The sequence below is a fragment of the Bombyx mandarina genome, chromosome 22 (genome assembly GCF_030267445.1).
Source record: "Bombyx mandarina strain Sakado chromosome 22, ASM3026744v2".
Lineage (NCBI taxonomy): Eukaryota > Metazoa > Arthropoda > Insecta > Lepidoptera > Bombycidae > Bombyx > Bombyx mandarina.
Window position 1 is genome coordinate 13168531 of NC_143228.1, and position 17847 is coordinate 13186377.

Consider the following 17847-nt stretch of genomic DNA (forward strand, 5'->3'; position numbering starts at 1 on the left):
TTGTATCATGTAAATTGTGTATTTACGTATTTGCCTCTAATCAATATTTTCTTTAGATTTAAAATTTTATGATTTCGCAATTAATGTATAGAACACTGGCGGATGAGGGAGGGCCGCGTGCGTCCTCCTAACTGTTTAATCCTTGAGCCGTCACTTAAACTGTTTTATAAATATATATTCTTTTCCGGTCGTTAAGTTGAATCGGTTTTCAAGAACAATGTTGGTGAACAAAAATACTGTTGGAATATACTTTCTATAGGTTTTTTAGATTAGGATTTAATTAATTATTATTTTCTACAATATCCCGATATTATAGGTGTAGAATAAATAATAAGTAATGGTAAATTTTAAAATTTTCAAATTGGTCATTAATAATTGTAGTTAGTAATGTATTATTGTAAGTAATCTATGCGACAATATTCAGAATAAGATTTAATGAAATAATCTATCCAAAGATTTTAGTAGACACTACAAGAAACTTAAAAAAATACATTCGGATCAGTAAATTAAGCGATTTTTTTAAAAGTAAACATAATCACAAGTTACAAACACATACATGTATTGTATTATCGGCGTATATAATAAATTAATATTTTTTGTAGATTAATATACATAGTTTGAAAATGACACATTATTCGAAGGCGTTATAATAATAATTAAAGATGTTATTTTTTTAATCTTGTCAAACCCACGTGGGATGGATACAAATAACTAGTCACCTGATGTATCGAACTCTAAAAATGTCATTCATAATGACTAAAACGACAGCCGACTCTAAGGCTGACGAGTTGCGGCCAAAATCACTAAATCCCAAATCGCCGCACATTTGTTCATATTTAATAAACAACTCTTAATTCTCACCATAAATAAGGGTATTTTATAATTAAATAAATTTAAATTATTAATTTATATTTACAATGAAGTATAAACATAACATACATTTTGTACACAAAAAACTCATATCACATAAAACTTATAGAATATAATTTTTGCTCATTCAGTTATTATAATGTTAAATAAATACAAAAGGACAAACCCGAAATCCATACAAACTTGGGCCTGGCGTTACACTGCTAGAATTTGGGCATAAGTTACAATACCTAAGAAGGTTTCATGAGCCCAATTTTCAGGTCTCCCAGCAATGGCCAAATTGGTAAAATCAGACAATGTTTACATTTTAGGTTATGTTTATTGTTCGAGATATTTTAATAAAAACGATATTTTTGAGGCTGTTTCCTACTAAAGATGAGTAATTTTTACGAAACCTGTTGCAGCAACAGGTTGCTTTAAAATAAAAATGGAACCTGTTACGAGAAATCGCGTGTTAGGTTGTTTACGAAAACGAACGAAAGCAAAAAATTAAAAACGTCAACGTCATGCGATACGCGCTGCGCACGAAATGATTTTTTAGGGGATTTTATGACCTGGTAACTAAGACCTTTAGGTCAGTCTTATTTTAATTTTAATGAAAACTTTTTTATATGAAAAACTATATTTATATGATAACTTTTTTATATAAAATATAAATCATTACGTGCTCCCATATTATCTCATCACATTTCATTTCATTTTATTTTATGCCTTTTTTATTTTTATTTTTTATTGCTTAGATACCCATCGACGAGCTCACAGCCCACCTGAAGTTAAGTGGTTACTGGAGCCCATAGACATCTACGACGTAAATGCGCCACCCACCTTGAGATATAAGTTCTAAGGTCTCAGTATAGTTACAACGGCTGCCCCGCCCTTCAAACCGAAACGCGTTACTGCTTTACGGAAAAAATAGGCGGGCGGGAGATGCGGACTCACAAGAGATCCTACCACCAGTAAAATTAATAATATAACTACACCATAGAAAAACTCAAAGTACCAAATCGACTTTTTCATGCTAATTTAAGGTTGCCAGTTGAAAATATTTTGAATTGCCGCAGTTGCCGACAAGATTTCGTGTCATAACTAAATGGCACAGTTATTTATTTCTTTTAATGATTTTTGTTAGTAGATTTTGGTGCTTCACGTTACGTTATTCAATGGGATTAAGTTTACAGTCTGGCCAGCGAATCATGGCACAACTAAATAGCGGCAATCCAAAATATCTTCAGTTGGCAATATTAAAGATAACATAACACGATTTGATTGACATTTGTATTTTTCTATGACATAGTCACATTAATATAAAAATGCAAAACTACCCTTTCATGCTATATTTATTGTTGTCAGTTGTAGATATTTTGAATTGCCGCCATTGTAAGTAGTTGTGTCACGATTCGATGGCCATACTCTATTTACATTGATTAAAATACCTGTAAAAACAGTCATTTATCCTAAAGCAAAAGAGTATTAATTATTTTTTACACTCGATTTCCACTAAATCGATCCTATTTTATGGATGCTCTAATTCTAATCCGCACGTTTGTGGAGCTAGTTACGTATATTGAAATAAGTGTTGCAGATGTTTACAAAGATTGTTTAAAATAAAAAATTGAATTCAACTTATTTTCTACACTTGGCCATTGTCAATGAAGCTAAGATTTCAATAGGTTAATCAAGCAAAATAGACGAATTTTTTGGTACATATCCCATTCGTGTAACGCTTAGGCCCAAAATGGGGTTTCTCCTTTACATTTATGATACAGAGCTATTCTAATATATATCTACACATAGCTTATTCTAATTCTTCCTAACTGCTTCTTTTACATAATGAGCTAAACTTGTTTTTTTTTTAATTTATTTATTCTATCTTTAGTATAATCACAATTATTTTATTAAAAAACAAATTGAATTTCAGGCACCACGCTGAAATTCCCAGTACGATACCATTTTTTGTAATTTTTTTATTTATTTTTTATTGCCCTTGCAGGCAGACGAGCATACAGCCCACCTGATGGTGAGTGGTTACCGTCGCCCATGGACTTCAGCGATGCTAGGGGCAGAGCCAAGCCGCTGTCTACCGCTTAATACTCTCCACAAGCCTCGTTATCGACGCAAAGGGTCGTTCATAAAACACGTCGCGAGAAATATGGACTTGACATTAGCTACCCTCGCTTACTTTGACCCCCCAACAAATATTACGTCAGTATAACTACACATATTCCCACAAGTAAGCCCTTACGACAAATAATAGAAACGTTAATAGTTTAATGTTTTATTTCAATATTGGTTCGAATAAATATTTACTTGAGGGTTTTTTTTTGCGGCTTCGCTAGGACGGGACTTTGAATAACGAACATAAATATTATTTATTTATGAGCTGCATGGTTTTCTATTCAGTTTTCTTAAGTCGCCCTTCTATTTGTACCTACGTATTTTATAGATGACCTAGTTGTTTCATTATCAAATATGAAGGTTATATACTTAGAAAAGCGAAGTCTGTTTTATCACTCCAGTAATTATTAGATAAAACAATTTAATTCGCATTTATGAAAAACTGTATGTAAAATAACGAAATCGTCATGCCATATTTTACTAAATATAGCTTTACGATAAGACGAAATACTTGAAGCTGATCAACGGAAGGGGCTAACACTAAGTAAAAAAACATTGTCGAAGGTCGATTGTTTTTTTTATTCGCAAAAAAAAAAGATTTCCTTAAACTCTGTAATAATCAACCAACGTCGATGTTTATCGATTGTTAGCAACAACCTACATCCCTATTTTGAAGCGACATTATTAAGCGCGACGTGATTACGTAACCAAAAATAAATTTGAGTGCCAGATTTCTGTCACGAAAAGGACGGAAAACAGCTCCTTCTCTGTCCAGGAAGTTTCACTTCTGTTCGTACTGATGCAATATTTATTTTGTATAACCTAAAGCGCCCTATAAACGATCAAACCAAATATCAAACGAGTTGGTTAACTTGCCCGTAGATTCAGTTGTCTCCTTGCCGTAACAAGGCGTCGTGTCGAGGAATCTGAGATCTTGTTTGACAAACACCCCTATACACGTTCAAACTTGTTTGTCGAACACGCCGTCAATCAAGATTTCCATCAAACTCATCAAACACAAACAAAGCTGCATACTGTTTTTTTTTATTGCCCTTTTAGGCAGACGATCATACGGCCCACCTAATGGTGAGTGGTTACCGTCGCCCATGGACTTCAGCAATGCCAGGGGCAGAGCCAAGCCGCTGCCTACAAATAGTTTGATCGTTTACAGGGCGCTTTATATTGCACTTAAACATCGTCAAACAAGCCCCTGGGAGGCATTGTCATTTTATCCCGCCTACCGTTGTACTCAGTTCGCACGGTGGGCAGGGCGCTGTCCCCGAACCGATGCTCGATCTCGTCTTCCAGCGTCAAGTCGGAGCGGTTGTAGGGCATCTCCGCGCGCTCGTAGTCCGGCACGGCGGCGCTGCTGCGGTCCGGCCCGGCGTAGTACTCTGTGTCCACGTCGTGCAGCAGCCCGGTGCGGGCTGGAATGTGACCGAGATGCACAATAACTGCCGATATATCGCCTTTTCGCATTAAAAGTGTACAATTTCCGAAAGTATTCGAAATTGAGCTAATATGCGTAAAAAAATTTGGTATCCACCAGTATTTTTCTCATTAATACTGTCAAAAGAGGGTAGTTTAGTTTTTTTTTTTTTTTTTTTACCTATGTTTTGACTACTATTAACAAAATTAATACGACGTTACGGTACATAATTTTATCTTCCTTTAAAAGACATAATATAATGTGACTGGTAAAAAATAAAAAATAAATGTTGCAAATATTAAAAATATTACTAAATCTTTAAAACACTCTCGTGTAAAATTAGTAAGTTTTCAGATTATACAGTTTTAACGCGAGAAGACGATATTAGTAATGTCACGAACAGAACGTGACCGATGTCTGTTATAGATTGTTTTTTTTTTATTGCTTAGTTGGGTGGAAGAGCTCACAGCCCACCTGGTGCTAAGTGGTTCCTGGAGCCCATAGACATCTACATCGTAAATGCCGCCGCCCACCTTGAGATGTCAGTTCTTAGGTCTCAGTATAGTTACAACGGCTGCCCCACCCTTCAAACATACCTACCCGTGCGGACTCACAACACTTCCTACTACCAGTAAGATTTAATATTTACGATTTCGTCGTTTTTATCAGTGTAGTATTTTGTTCTCTAAGAGTAAAAAGGTAGCAAATTATACATTCACATGAATATTATTCTTAAATACCTACTTATAATAATATGGAATATTCTAAAATGGTTGAACAAAGTTGTTTTTTCTATATAATAAGAAAACGAAATTTAAAGCCTTTTTTCTTTTTTAAATTATTATTTTATAAAAGTATTATTGAATTAAGTAAAACTGAACTCCTCTTATTGCTCAATGACAGACAGTTCAGTCAATCTATCTAAAAAATATTTTTCTAAATACTAAAAAGTGTCAAAAATTGCATAAAAAAGGTTTTTCTTTACATACTTTTGAAACTTGTTAAATTTTTATGATTATTTTGCACTCTATTTAATGTTATACAAGGTCGAGAATTAGTTGATTTTGACTAATTTCTCTACTAATATATTTTTGGAAAAAGAATAAAATATTATATTTATTATTAGCTGACCCGGCAGACTTCGTAGTGCCTCAACCGATAAATAAAAGACCTAAATTTTTGTATAAAATAAACTTAAAACAAACAAAAGGGGTCCGTCCGGCGGGGGACACATCAAAGGGAAAACAAAATTGTTATTTTTATTTAATTCCGAGCATTTTCATATTCATCTACCTTTTAAACCTTCTCTGGACTTCCACAAATAATTCAAGCTGTTAAGTGGTTACTGGAGCCCATAGACATCCACAACGTAAATGCGCCACCCCCCTTGAGATATAAGTTCTAAGGTCTCAACTATAGTTACAACGGCTGCCCCACCCCTCAAGCCGAAACGCATTACTACTTTACGGCAGAAATAGGCAGGGTGGTGGTACCTACCCGCGCGGACTCACAAGAGGTCCTACCACCAGTAAAGTTAAAGTGTATTCGTGTTACCTCCATCATTGGTGTCCCTGTTGGTGCGGTACTTCGTGAACCTCTCGCTGTAGTCGCGTCGTCGGCTCATGGACTCCTCGGCGCGTTGCCGCTTGCGTTTTTCTACAATTAATATAACGTATTAACAACTATTCGTCACTGTCAAACCATGTTCAAAAACTTTATTTTAAATTAACGAGTAAAAACATTTTCGTATAAAATTTTATATGAAGGTGAATTTTTAAGAACTATAACAAATGAAAGCTATAGATAAATATTAAAGCTATTAAAAACTTAACAGTTTTTTTTTATACGGTAGATATAGGGCTATAAGCTATACGAAAAAGTCAAAAAGTAAAAATCTCAAAAAGTACACATAGCAGATTTTGGTTTCACAACGACGTATTGTGTTTTTAGCCGAGGCGGACATACTATCATACGGCGGACATACGGCATCTGATGCTGAGCGGAGTCCGGAGCTCATAGTGAATTGTCATTACTAAATTTGAGACACTAGATCAGCGATCGGGGAACTTTTTTAATTATTACCCCAAAATATTTTTGTGTCAGTTGATATTAATTACCCCATGGCGAAGAACAGAAAGAAAAACCAAATCGCTTCTTTCTAGCATCTTTATAAATAATATTAACTAACCAATATAATAACTAAAAATTTAATTTAAACTTCATTTATTCAATTTATCAATGTAATACCTAGTAATACATGGACCGTTTATTTTGAAAGTGGTGTAAGTCCATTTTTGAGAAAAATGAGCTATCACGTAATTCATGCTTAATTTAATGTAAATTTTTTATGTATAACTAGTCCGTGTTTAATTTCTCAAAAAAATCCCATGTTTTGTACAACTTAAAATCGGTCGGTAAATGAAATTGCATAATCATCGATTATGAAAGTGGTGTAAGTCCAATTGACAGAGGTAGATGGCATAGCCAGACCTCATATGATTTGCCTGTATTTTTAAATCAACAAATATACTTTTAATTTTCTCGAAACAAAAGAAAATGGATTTACACCACTTTCAAAATAAACGGTCCACATAACGGTAATAATAGTAATATATGTAATATACAGTTGAGGATAAAAAATCGCACCTACAGAAAATATAAATAAATGATCATTTCTTGTTATTTTATAATTCACATGATATTTTTCTTTTATTATGATTAGAAGAAAAAACTAGTTTATATTTTATATATAGCCCCCATAAAAAAAAAAAACCTTTTTTTAATTGAAACGTTTTTTTTTTGGGTAAAAATTCGGGAAAGTTTCATTTTTATCCCCTCCCCTCCCCCCCCTCCGAATTTCATTTTACCCCATTTGGGGTAATTCAGCCCACGGTTTCCCGACCGCTGCACTAGATTAAAGCCGCTGCATCGTTTCGGGAGCTGTAGCTTAACCTTCCTTGATACGCACCTCGCTTCACGATCTCCCTTCCTTCATCCACCAGATCCGTTGTTAGCTCATCGTCGCCCACGAACTGCTGGAAGCCGCACAGCGTGAGGACGCGGCTGCCCAGGGACAGATACGTCGCCAGGCACAGCAAAACCACCAACATGGGGAAGTAAATGTTGAAGCCCTCCGCTATGATGCCCAATACATCCATGTGACCCATTATCTGTTGATTAAATTACTGGGTTAGTTTATAAAGACTTCCTGGGTTGAGGTAAATATAGTGATAAGTAAATAGTAAGTAAGTAATGACTGAAACTGGGGGGTGACTGAAAATCAGCGCTGTTAGATTTGTCGACCTTGAACAGCATTAGCTGAGCCACCTCCTTTTGCCTCTTTCTTTTTTTTGTATTTTTTTTGTATTTAGTGATATTAGGCATTGGCTGGTGTTGGCCGAGACATTAGCTGATGGTAGTTGGTCAGGTTGACGGGAGATCACGCGGATGCTCACCTACCCGCTGGTCTGATCTGGTAAAGACGCTCACCGGCCTGCCAATAACCGAGGCTATAAAGACCGCTGAGGACAGAAAGACATGGGGAAGCATTGTGCATCGAGTAGTCCACATTTCAAATTAGACACGACCTTCAGCAATGAAGAGACCGACTTAGAAGACATTGGCTAGGTTAAAAAGCCATAGCTCAACAGATAAAATATTTTAATTCATCGATTGAAACGCCGCCTCTTACATGTAGATATTAGATAAAAATAAACTAGTTCCAATAGTTTCCAATGAATGAGAACTCAACAAGGACTTGCAGTAGTATGGCCACACTCAATAACCGTAAGGGTGACCACGAAACTATTTCTGTGTCGGAGCAGTCAAGTGTTCTGATGTTGTAGGGCGAGGCAGTCGTTATACAATACCACTGAGACTTCCGTTGACCTTTGGCAACCACTCAGCATCTGGTAGACTGTATACCGTTCAACCGTCTAGTGCAATAATGTGCACTTATTCTTCTCTCGTATTATCTCACCTGTGTATATGAAGTTTCCATGACTCTTTCCTTAATAACATGAGAATCCATATGGATCAGACTGAGAAAGTTCAAGCACATGGCCGGCGTTAGCCTGCAGACCATCATCCCGGAGAATATCAAACTGTATTCGTTAGTCTGATGATGAGGCGCCAGGTAATACAAGTTCAGCAGTCTGATCTTCAGCACCGTGGAGTACGCGCAGTAGAACATGTACGCTATCACTACGGTCGATATTGTCTGGAAAATTGGAAATAATTTTATTAATACATATGAATGTGTATTTTATCTCTCTATGATTAGAGCAGGTTCTTTGAACAAAACCATTTGTGTGCAGTACACACGGGGTAGATGTGAAACCCTTAGAAGTATTATATCTCGTTCTCCCGTAATATTTATAATACACTTGAACATGTGGATATAAATGTATTCATTATAAAGACAGAAATTTATATTAATTTAGTAACATAAAAAAAAAACACGTGTGACACTCGGGGACTGCTGCGGTAAAGCTATTGCATAACATTTTTTATCAACTTATGCAATTATAACTAGACAATAAGAATTTAATATTAAAACAATAATAAAATAAGACCACGCTATATTTATAAACATTAACAAAAGCAAAACATTAACTGTCCCTTTCACACTCATAAGCAAGACCGCGCGCGAGAGAGATGGGCAGACTTTTCATGATGCGCATGCAGTGCGACGTCACGCCGCGCGCTTATACACAAAGACTACACAAGCGCAACGTGAATGTATTGAACGTGAGCTACATGTTAGGCGGAGTGGGGGGTGTTAGGTTTTATTTTCGTTACGGAATTTCTTGATGCGATCGCCACGTTCAAAGTCCGCGATAAAAGCTATGCAATAGCTTAATACTGACCACAATAGCTGCATAGTTATAAGTCTCTCCAGCTGCTATGACCACGTTAGCGAACACTGACAGGACTGGTTTCTTGCAGAAGAACGTCATTTCGGACCAGACCACCGCCACGGACATTATGCCGGTGATTATTGCCATGCCCTTAAGGAAATATTGCTTGAGGAAGCACTCCCAGTACCATTCTGAGAAGAGATATAGAAAATTTATGTTTTCATCATAGCCATGATCATGATCAGTCCAAAGATGTCCACTGCGAGACATAGGTCTCCCCCAACCTCGGGGGAAGCTGCCTTAGCTGCGTTTTCCAGTTCTCAGTTGCCAGTCGAGAACTTTTCAGCCCGCTTGCCGTCTCTTCTTGTTTATGAATTGTTTAATATAGTTAATCAATCTAGGGTTTCATCGAAATTTTCAAAAACATTATACTCAAAGTGACGTTTCAGTCGACTTTCAGTTTATGTGGTGAATAATGTTTTAATAGTCGTAATTTATTTCTTTAAAAACGACGGTATTTGAAGATCAGATCGGATATAAAGTATTAAAAAAAAAAAAAAACTGACTTCAATTAGCACTGGCACATAATTTCCGCCCCACTTCCCTCAGACATTAAGTAAAAAGCCAACGGATCCAGTTCGGTTTCGACTTTCGTGCCGGAGCGGGTCTCTCTATCTTTGTAAAATATAACAATATGTTCAATATTAGGGTCATTTTTCGTTACAATTAAATTGCATGACATGGCCACGGCACGTCTTCACACTTGTGCAGTTCTCTTAATATGAAGAAATATAGTTCGGTTACCTAAAATGGGCGGGTATAATATTCGCTGTAGTTTCGGTCGCGGTGTGGGAAAGAAATGTTGGAATCTCTTGTCCGGCAGGCGCTGGTTGGAGGCCACGTCCTCCAGGTGGAATATACGCTCCAGTGAGAGGCCCCACTGTGTCTCCGTGCGTTGGAGGACGTGAAGCGCTTTGATTGTCTGCCAATTATATTATTCATTAAGTGAAACTTTTATTACATTGTCTCAAACTTTTTCGTCTGTGTGTTGCATGTCGCGTGACGGTCGGCCGCGGATTAGGGATAAAGTGAAAGGCGCTCGCCAGAGCAGCCACGGTCAATATGGCGGCGCCTATAGTTCGCAGCAGCTGACCGTGTAGTGTATAGACTATTACTCATTTGTGCTCCACGCTTTTTGTCAGTGTTTAATGTAAATGTTGTTTGTCAGAGTTTAATGTCTATAATGTGAAAAAAGTTTCACTTTTACCGTGGTTTCATAAAACCACACAATCCTTTATTACTTGTTTAGTATTAATAAAAAAAAAATTGTCTCTATGGTTGAACGAGACCGCAGATTAATTGTTTTATAAATAGTTGCCGGAACTGGATTGGATGATTGATTCGTGACAGAGTGGTGGTGCCTAACTGTGGTGATGTGCTGGTTATAAAATCCTGAACTACCAGTCAATGTTTGCGATAGTACAATGTGTAACACTCATAAAAACTTTAAAGGCTTCACTATAAATATGTACTTTTTTTCGTTTTAGTACGTAATAGAGAACGTAATAGTCACTTTATTCACCAAAAATTACATTTTCAATCTCTCAACATATGAGGACCAGTTTCCACTGTTTACAGCGAATTCTTTCAAGTGTCCCACCGAAATTGTTAAAATGAAATTAATTAGTCCAAAACAAGCCAGAAATTGATTTTTTCCGCGTTCTCCACTAGTACATAATAGACAGCGTTGCGTTCACCGTTTATTGACACACACACATAACACGTTTTAACTAAAGGGTTCCGCGGTGTTTCCCGAGCGCTATGACATGTCCTTCTTCAAACGAGGCTTGTGGAGAGTATTAAACGATAGGCAGCGGCTTGGCTCTGCCCCTAGCATTGCTGAAGTCCATGGGCGACGGTAACCACTCACCATCAGGTGGGCCGTATGCTCGTATGCCTACAAGGGCAATAAAAAAAAGAAAAAGCAATGAATCTACAGCAATTAAAATAGTTTTTTATTTTTTATTTATTGCTTATATGGGTGGACGATCTCACAGCCCACCTGGTGTTAAGTGGTTACTGGAGCCCATAGACATCTATAACGTAAATGCGCCACCCATCCTGAGGTAAAGTTCTAGGGTCTCAAGTATAGTTAGAAATCGGTGAAATTACCTTCTTATGCAAATTGACTAGAGACTTGAGGGAGGGCGAGGCGGGGCGCTCGGGTGGTGGGCGTGACGTCATCCGGTCGCGCAGCTGTACAGGGAGCTTCTGCACGATGGTCTCCACGTGGCGGTGCAGAGGATGCCCCGGACCCACAGCCGCCGTTATTGCACTTAAACTCTGAAATTTAACATGTGTCAATCATCCATTGTTGCGCTTAATACAAGAATCGATTTTGCTACATCTAATAATTATTAATAATAGTTATGTCGTTTTGTGGTCGATTCATTCTCAAAACTCTTCAAAATTCTTCTGACCTCAAAACGACATCACTATTATTATTATAATTTTTTTTAAATAATTGTTAATAACTAGAGGTCCCGCAGTAGTCGAGATTCGACTATAATTAATTGGAATTGTAAGTTTGTACACCATTATGACTGTATTTTATACTTCTATAATAACATATTTCGCCAAGACTATATTATAAAAAATATTAACAAAGACAAACAATATTTAATCTATTCTCAATTTGACAACAGACGTCAAGAACAAAAGTTTGACAATAAATAGTATGCATGCGTGTGTGCGTCAAATACATGGTATGTAGTGTGTGTAATGTTTCTTTATTGAATTAATGTATCTTTTATGCTATATATAAAAAAAATTAGCATTGTGCACTTCTTCTTTATATTCTCTATAAGTGTGGAAAATTTCATACTCCTCCGTCCGCGCAATTTTCGTAAAAAGGGATACAAAGTTTTTGCTTCACGTATTAATATATATAGATAGATAGTGATGTCGTTTTGAGGTCCATTATATACATAGTAAATCGTATTTTGGTCCTCACGATACAGACTGTGCCTAGTGTGAGGATCATTGGTAAATATTATATTGTTGATACCATCTGTGTAATCTCTCAATTTGTTAAATCTATATATATATATATATATATATATATATATATATATAAATGAATTGCTGTTCGTTAGTCTCGCTAAAACTCGAGAACGGCTGGACCGATTTGGCTAATTTTGGTCTTGAATTATTTGTCGAAGTCCAGAGAAGGTTTAAAAGGTAGATAAATATGAAAATGCTCGGAATTGAATAAATTTAACAATTTTGTTTATGTTTGTTTTTTTTTGATTGTTCAGACATTCCTTTTGTTAGTTCTAAGTTTATTTTATACAAAAGTTTAGTTCTCTTATTTATCGATTGAGGCATTACGAAGTCTGCCGGGTCAGCTAATATGTAAATAGTATTCGAGATCATGATTTAAGAGTTTAGTAAATAAGATTAAGAGAGTAGTAAATAATTTTTTATGATGATTATTATTATTAATATTTCCATAGAAAAAATAATTGGAGTTTGTTTAGCAGGGGGAGCTTAATTTACAATAATACAAAAAACAAGTTCCTGATACTGAAATGGTTATAAATATATATCATAATGTAATATCATTATGGAATAATAGATTCGTTTTTTTAGATATTGGAAAAGCTAGCTCATGAAGCATCTGTTGTTAACTGATTACCAGAATCCACAGGGCATAGCTTACGTCAATACTCTACCTTGAGATATAAGGACTAGGTAGCTTTTGTATTGTATATTTCATATCAGAACGCATATCTGCTTAGTGGCAGAATAACCAGGTTAGTGGTCGCGGGCTCAGATCATGCCAATGATATTACACCACTATCATCAGTCTGCATTTCTATGTTTTTTTGAAGCATGGAAATCTGCATATGTTTTAGGCAAATAAAAAAAAACTTCTGTAAAATTACTTACATCTAATATATCATCTACAGTTTCCTCAGCTTCACACTTGTCCGTACTAAGTTTTGCTATTTTGAAATAACTGTATGTCAATGTATAATTCTTTTTTGAGTTATTCCATAAATTTCTCGGTACCTCAACTAAAGCATATCCGAGTAGCAAAATCAATAAGAAAAGACCCCAAGTGTTACTTGCGGATGAAGCTATTGCTTTTATTTTCGCACCGTCTAATGATACGCCCGGTTTCAAGGCAATGTATATGAGGAGAATGCCACATATCAGTAGATACGAGCCATAGTATATGGCGTTGTCAACTAATGCAGATTTTAGTTTTCCTTTCACTGTAAAGTCACCTGCTTTACTGTACGACTGCATCATCGGCATTATTAACCTGGAAAATTTAATGAAATTAAATTCCATAAATCATATGGTTTAAGGCGTAATAGTAACATTAATAGTCAAGGATTTGTAATGCAAACATCATTCGAGAATTAATTGAATAGTTTTATATTTTTGGCACATACATACAAGCACATAATTACTATTTTGACTCTTTGATTTACTTGGAGTAGAATTCATTCTCAATAATAGTACATAAAACAAAGTATTATGAACAAATTTTGTATATTAATGGGATTTATAGTATGAGCAATCAATAGCAATTCAAGTTATTCAATACTTCCATATTATAGAGAAATATCCAATCAAATGCAAAAGAAAATGTACCAAATAAATTTGTATAAAAATATTTCATGTTCACATAATTCATGATAGAGTGAAGAAAATCTCTACATGTTGCTAACAAGATTCATAAATAAATAAAATATAGACTAATTTCAAAACCGTGTCATACAAAAAACATTAAGATTCACACATGTTGATATCTGTTATCAATTTATTTACAATTGCCAAAAGGTAAATGAAATAATGTTTGTTTTGATAACACTATATCATTTAACTAATAGATATATTTTATACTGATATGTTGGATAACTAAAGAAACCAATTTGATGTTCAATTAAATGTAGGGCAAGCGTTTTCTAATAATTTTTAATATGAAAAAAATAGATTTACTGATAATGTATGTACTCACTAACACTTACATTGAAACTATTACTGACTCCTATGACTGAAATTGTATGATTTGTCATCATGAAGGTGAAATGTTGTTGGTGAAATGTTTTGTCTTAATTAAAGTAACTAATTAGGTTCATAATATTTTAATAAAATGTAGTAATAAAAACTCCGATTTATTAGATCCATACATTAAAATAGTTAACATTTGCCTGAATTGCCTAAATACATGAATCATGGAAATGAAATCTGTATAAAAATTGTAGACACCTGAGGGCTTATGCCTGTAATATCTTACCTTTGTGTTATATTGTTTATATTGAGTCACATTTCTTCAAGGTTCAATTAAAAATACAATTGACATAATAATAATAGTAATAATAAAACAATATAACACAGAATAGGATTGATATAGTTTGTCATTAAAACATTTCACACTGTAATTTACTGTTCATGAATGTATGTAAATACATTATATAAGTCATTATGAATGTATGTACGTAAATACATTATGTAAGAACGACATTATGCCATAATAATTACCAACATATTATTAAAGAATTTATTGAAGTAGTTATTTCAAGAACTTTATGCCAGTCTGAAGGTGAAGTGCCTAAACGATAAAACATCTGGTGCATTCGTGTCGAGCAATGCAACGGTGTTCAAATCCCTCAGCCGGGTACCAATTTTTCTAATGAGGTACTTAACAAATGTTCACAATTGGCTTCCACAGTGAATAAAAAACATTGTGTAATCAAATTTAAACCCACAAAATTATAATTTCCGTAATTACGGGTGGTAGGACCTCTTGTGAGTCCGTTCATATGGGTACTACCACCCTGTCTATTTCTGCCGAGAATCAGTAATGCGTTTCGGTTTTAAGGGTTGGGCGGGCGTTGTAACTATACTAAGACCTTAGGTCTCATATCTCAAGGGTGGCATCATTTACATTGTACATGTCTATGGGCTTCGGTAACCACTTAACACCAGGTGGGCTCTGAGCTCATCCACCCATCTATGTGATAAATAAATAAAAGTCTGCTTTTCTATTTAAACTTTGTCAACTATATTTAAATATTAAATACTCAGATTCAGAGGAAAAAAATCTGTTTATATCATTAATGTTGGCCTGAAGTGAGAATCTAAGACACAACTCTTGGTCCAGCAGTTAGAGATACTAAACTGTGGGCCACCAGGTAATTGAAATAGTAAATAGGAATTTGTTTAGAAGTTAAATTATTTTTTACTCAAGCATGATGAGAGTGCTTTTACCATTATTATACTATTTCTACAATGAACCAGTCTTAGCTTCTTGTCACTAGACTTAGAACTAGTCAAGCTTAATGGTGTAAAGGGTTAGATACCTATAATTGATGCAGTGTGAGTTCTACGGCTTATCTCAAATTATGCTCAGTGCTAGGCGGGTCCTGAACATGTCTTATCACTTAAAAATTCACTATTTATAATGTAAACCAGTTATGAAAAAAGTGTGGTTCCTCACCAAGTCAGACATTGTGACGTCCAATAAACAACCCTCCACAGATTAGTAAAAACTTCCTTATGTACGTAGCTCCAAGGTTCCTGACATGGCACAATGGGTGGAATTGTTGTAGATGATACATTGTTAATTACAGCTCTTTCTGCTATTGCAATTGTGGAGTTATCTTCTAGACATTGACGGTAAACAGTCTAGAAAAAAAATTTAGACATTTTAACAACTATTTATGTGATTAGGCATATATTTAAATTAATCAATGAAAGAGAGATCACAAAACCTCAAAGTGAGTGACTTATTTTGTGAAATAATGAAATGAACGACGAGTGTGTTTGTTTAATGTAGTTTGGTTGTTTCACATTAAGTTATGCACTTACCACAGGATTCTCTACACCACCCTTGGTTGACTGGTAGAGAATGCCTCAGGCGTTAAGTCCGTCATTGTACTTATGTGCATTAAATTGAATAAATAAATAAATAAGCAAAAACACAATAAATAAAAATTTATTAATTTTGAAAATTATGTTATTGGGTCTTACCGACGTCACGTCCAATGGCAAGAGGAACATAATAACAAAAGAAAAGTACCATGCTGTTAGCACTGACACTGTCACCAATATGTGATTTCTATAACAATCTCCATATCGGTACAAAAGCGTCGCGGCGAGCACGAACGCCGATATTATTTCGACCACGAACAACGTGTAAACCATTTTAATTTGATGTCTTCAATTTTCCACTCTTAGCTGTTCTTTGTTGTTCTCTCCAAACGTTCGCAGCTTCGTGCTGTAACTTCTCGAAACGTATTTGAGTATTAGATTTCAAAGGCAACAATTTAGGCCGTTCTATTTCGTACTCAGATGGACATTCTTCGTAGAAAAGAAGCCCAGAATCGGGTAAAATAGGATCGAAATCAACAATTTTATTATTCGTCGTTTTGTTCTCTTCGGACATATTTTTTAAATAAAAAACATTTGCCACGAATACATTGTTTTCGGTAAACTTGTAAAATCAATTACTGTTTATTTTTTGGTCGCAGAAAAATTAAATAATAACTATTGACTTGTGATATCATCAATTTACCATTAAATGTAGTCACTAGTCTGTATTAAACATTTCTCAAAGCGTAATCTATGTGGTAGTCATAGATAAAATACTTTATTGGTGACAGCTCAGCTGTGGTTTACTGAATTTGGCTCCCTTTTTTATTTTCGGTTTTATTTTATTTTTGATTATTTGTCCGTCGTTTGTTCGTTAATGTTTGAATGTAAAAATTGTTTGTTCGTCTTTTATTTATTTATTTTATTATAATATTTATTATAATTAATTAAACAAATGATCACCCTTAAGTTGGCTCCCCTTACTACTGTTATAACCCATTGTTATCCTAATACAATAAGGTTTTGACTTTATGTTTCAGAGTGATCACGGACGCTCAACATGAGGTGTCAACGAGTTCTGATAATTGTTGCGTATAAACCAAGTGTGAGCTGTTTAACTTGTCTGCACATCAATGTTAATTAAACATACAAAATAGATATAGAGAAAAATATTGCGTGAATAAGTTTTTAATATTCTTTATTTGAAAAAAAAGTTCTTCAATGCCGTTTGTGTTAGGGGTTTCCTGCTAGAAATTATCATGTAATGAAAATCATGGAATATCATGGAACGAAGTCGACGAATGAAGTCGTTGTGGCCTAAAGAATAAGACGTCCGGTGCATTCGTATCTAGCGATGCAGCGGTGCTCTAATCCCGCATGCGGGTTTGGTACCCGCATGCGGGATTAGAGATTAGATTTTCTAATGAAATACGTACTTGACGAATGTTCACGATTGACTTCCACAGCGAAGGAATAACATCGTGTAACAAAAATCAAACCCGCAAAAATTTTAATTTGCGTAATTACTGGTGGTAGGACCTCTTGTGAGTCCGCACGGGTAGGTACCACCACCTGCCTATTTCTGTGTGAAGCAGTAATGCGTTTCGGTTTGAAGGGGGGCAGCTGTTGTAACTATACTGAGACCTTAGAACTTATATCTCAAGGTGGCTGGCGCATTTACGTTGT

At 35.3% G+C, this 17847-nt stretch overlaps 1 protein-coding gene across 2 annotated transcripts; it reads right to left on the bottom strand.

Annotated features, from left to right (window-relative positions):
* Window positions 1-1989: 1989 nt before the first annotated feature.
* On the bottom strand, window positions 1990-16925 carry LOC114245932 (LMBR1 domain-containing protein 2 homolog). Of its 2 annotated transcripts, none has more exons than XM_028178251.2 (10): window positions 16321-16925; window positions 15788-15975; window positions 13225-13603; window positions 11446-11616; window positions 10078-10255; window positions 9283-9464; window positions 8394-8633; window positions 7383-7584; window positions 5969-6070; window positions 1990-4412 (listed from the first exon to the last, which is right to left on the bottom strand). In XM_028178251.2, exons 1-10 carry the CDS (start codon window positions 16492-16494, stop codon window positions 4174-4176), a joined length of 2055 nt encoding a protein of 684 aa, XP_028034052.2. In that variant the 5' UTR covers window positions 16495-16925; the 3' UTR covers window positions 1990-4173. The 2 variants fall into 2 exon arrangements, with proteins under 2 accessions (XP_028034052.2, XP_028034053.2); XM_028178252.2 differs by having other exon boundaries at window positions 2497-4379.
* Window positions 16926-17847: the final 922 nt, after the last annotated feature.

What these genes read in the sequence shown, in the direction of transcription:
- LOC114245932 (XM_028178251.2), bottom strand. Translation starts at nt 16,494, where the DNA reads ATGGTTTACACGTTGTTCGTGGTCGAAATAATATCGGCGTTCGTGCTC. An exon ending in ATTATACCCGCCCATTTTAG is followed by an intron (nt 9,465 to 10,077) that starts GTAACCGAACTA and finishes ATCTCTTCTCAG; the next exon opens with AATGGTACTGGGAGTGCTTC. An exon ending in AAGGGAGATCGTGAAGCGAG is followed by an intron (nt 6,071 to 7,382) that starts GTGCGTATCAAG and finishes TATTAATTGTAG; the next exon opens with AAAAACGCAAGCGGCAACGC.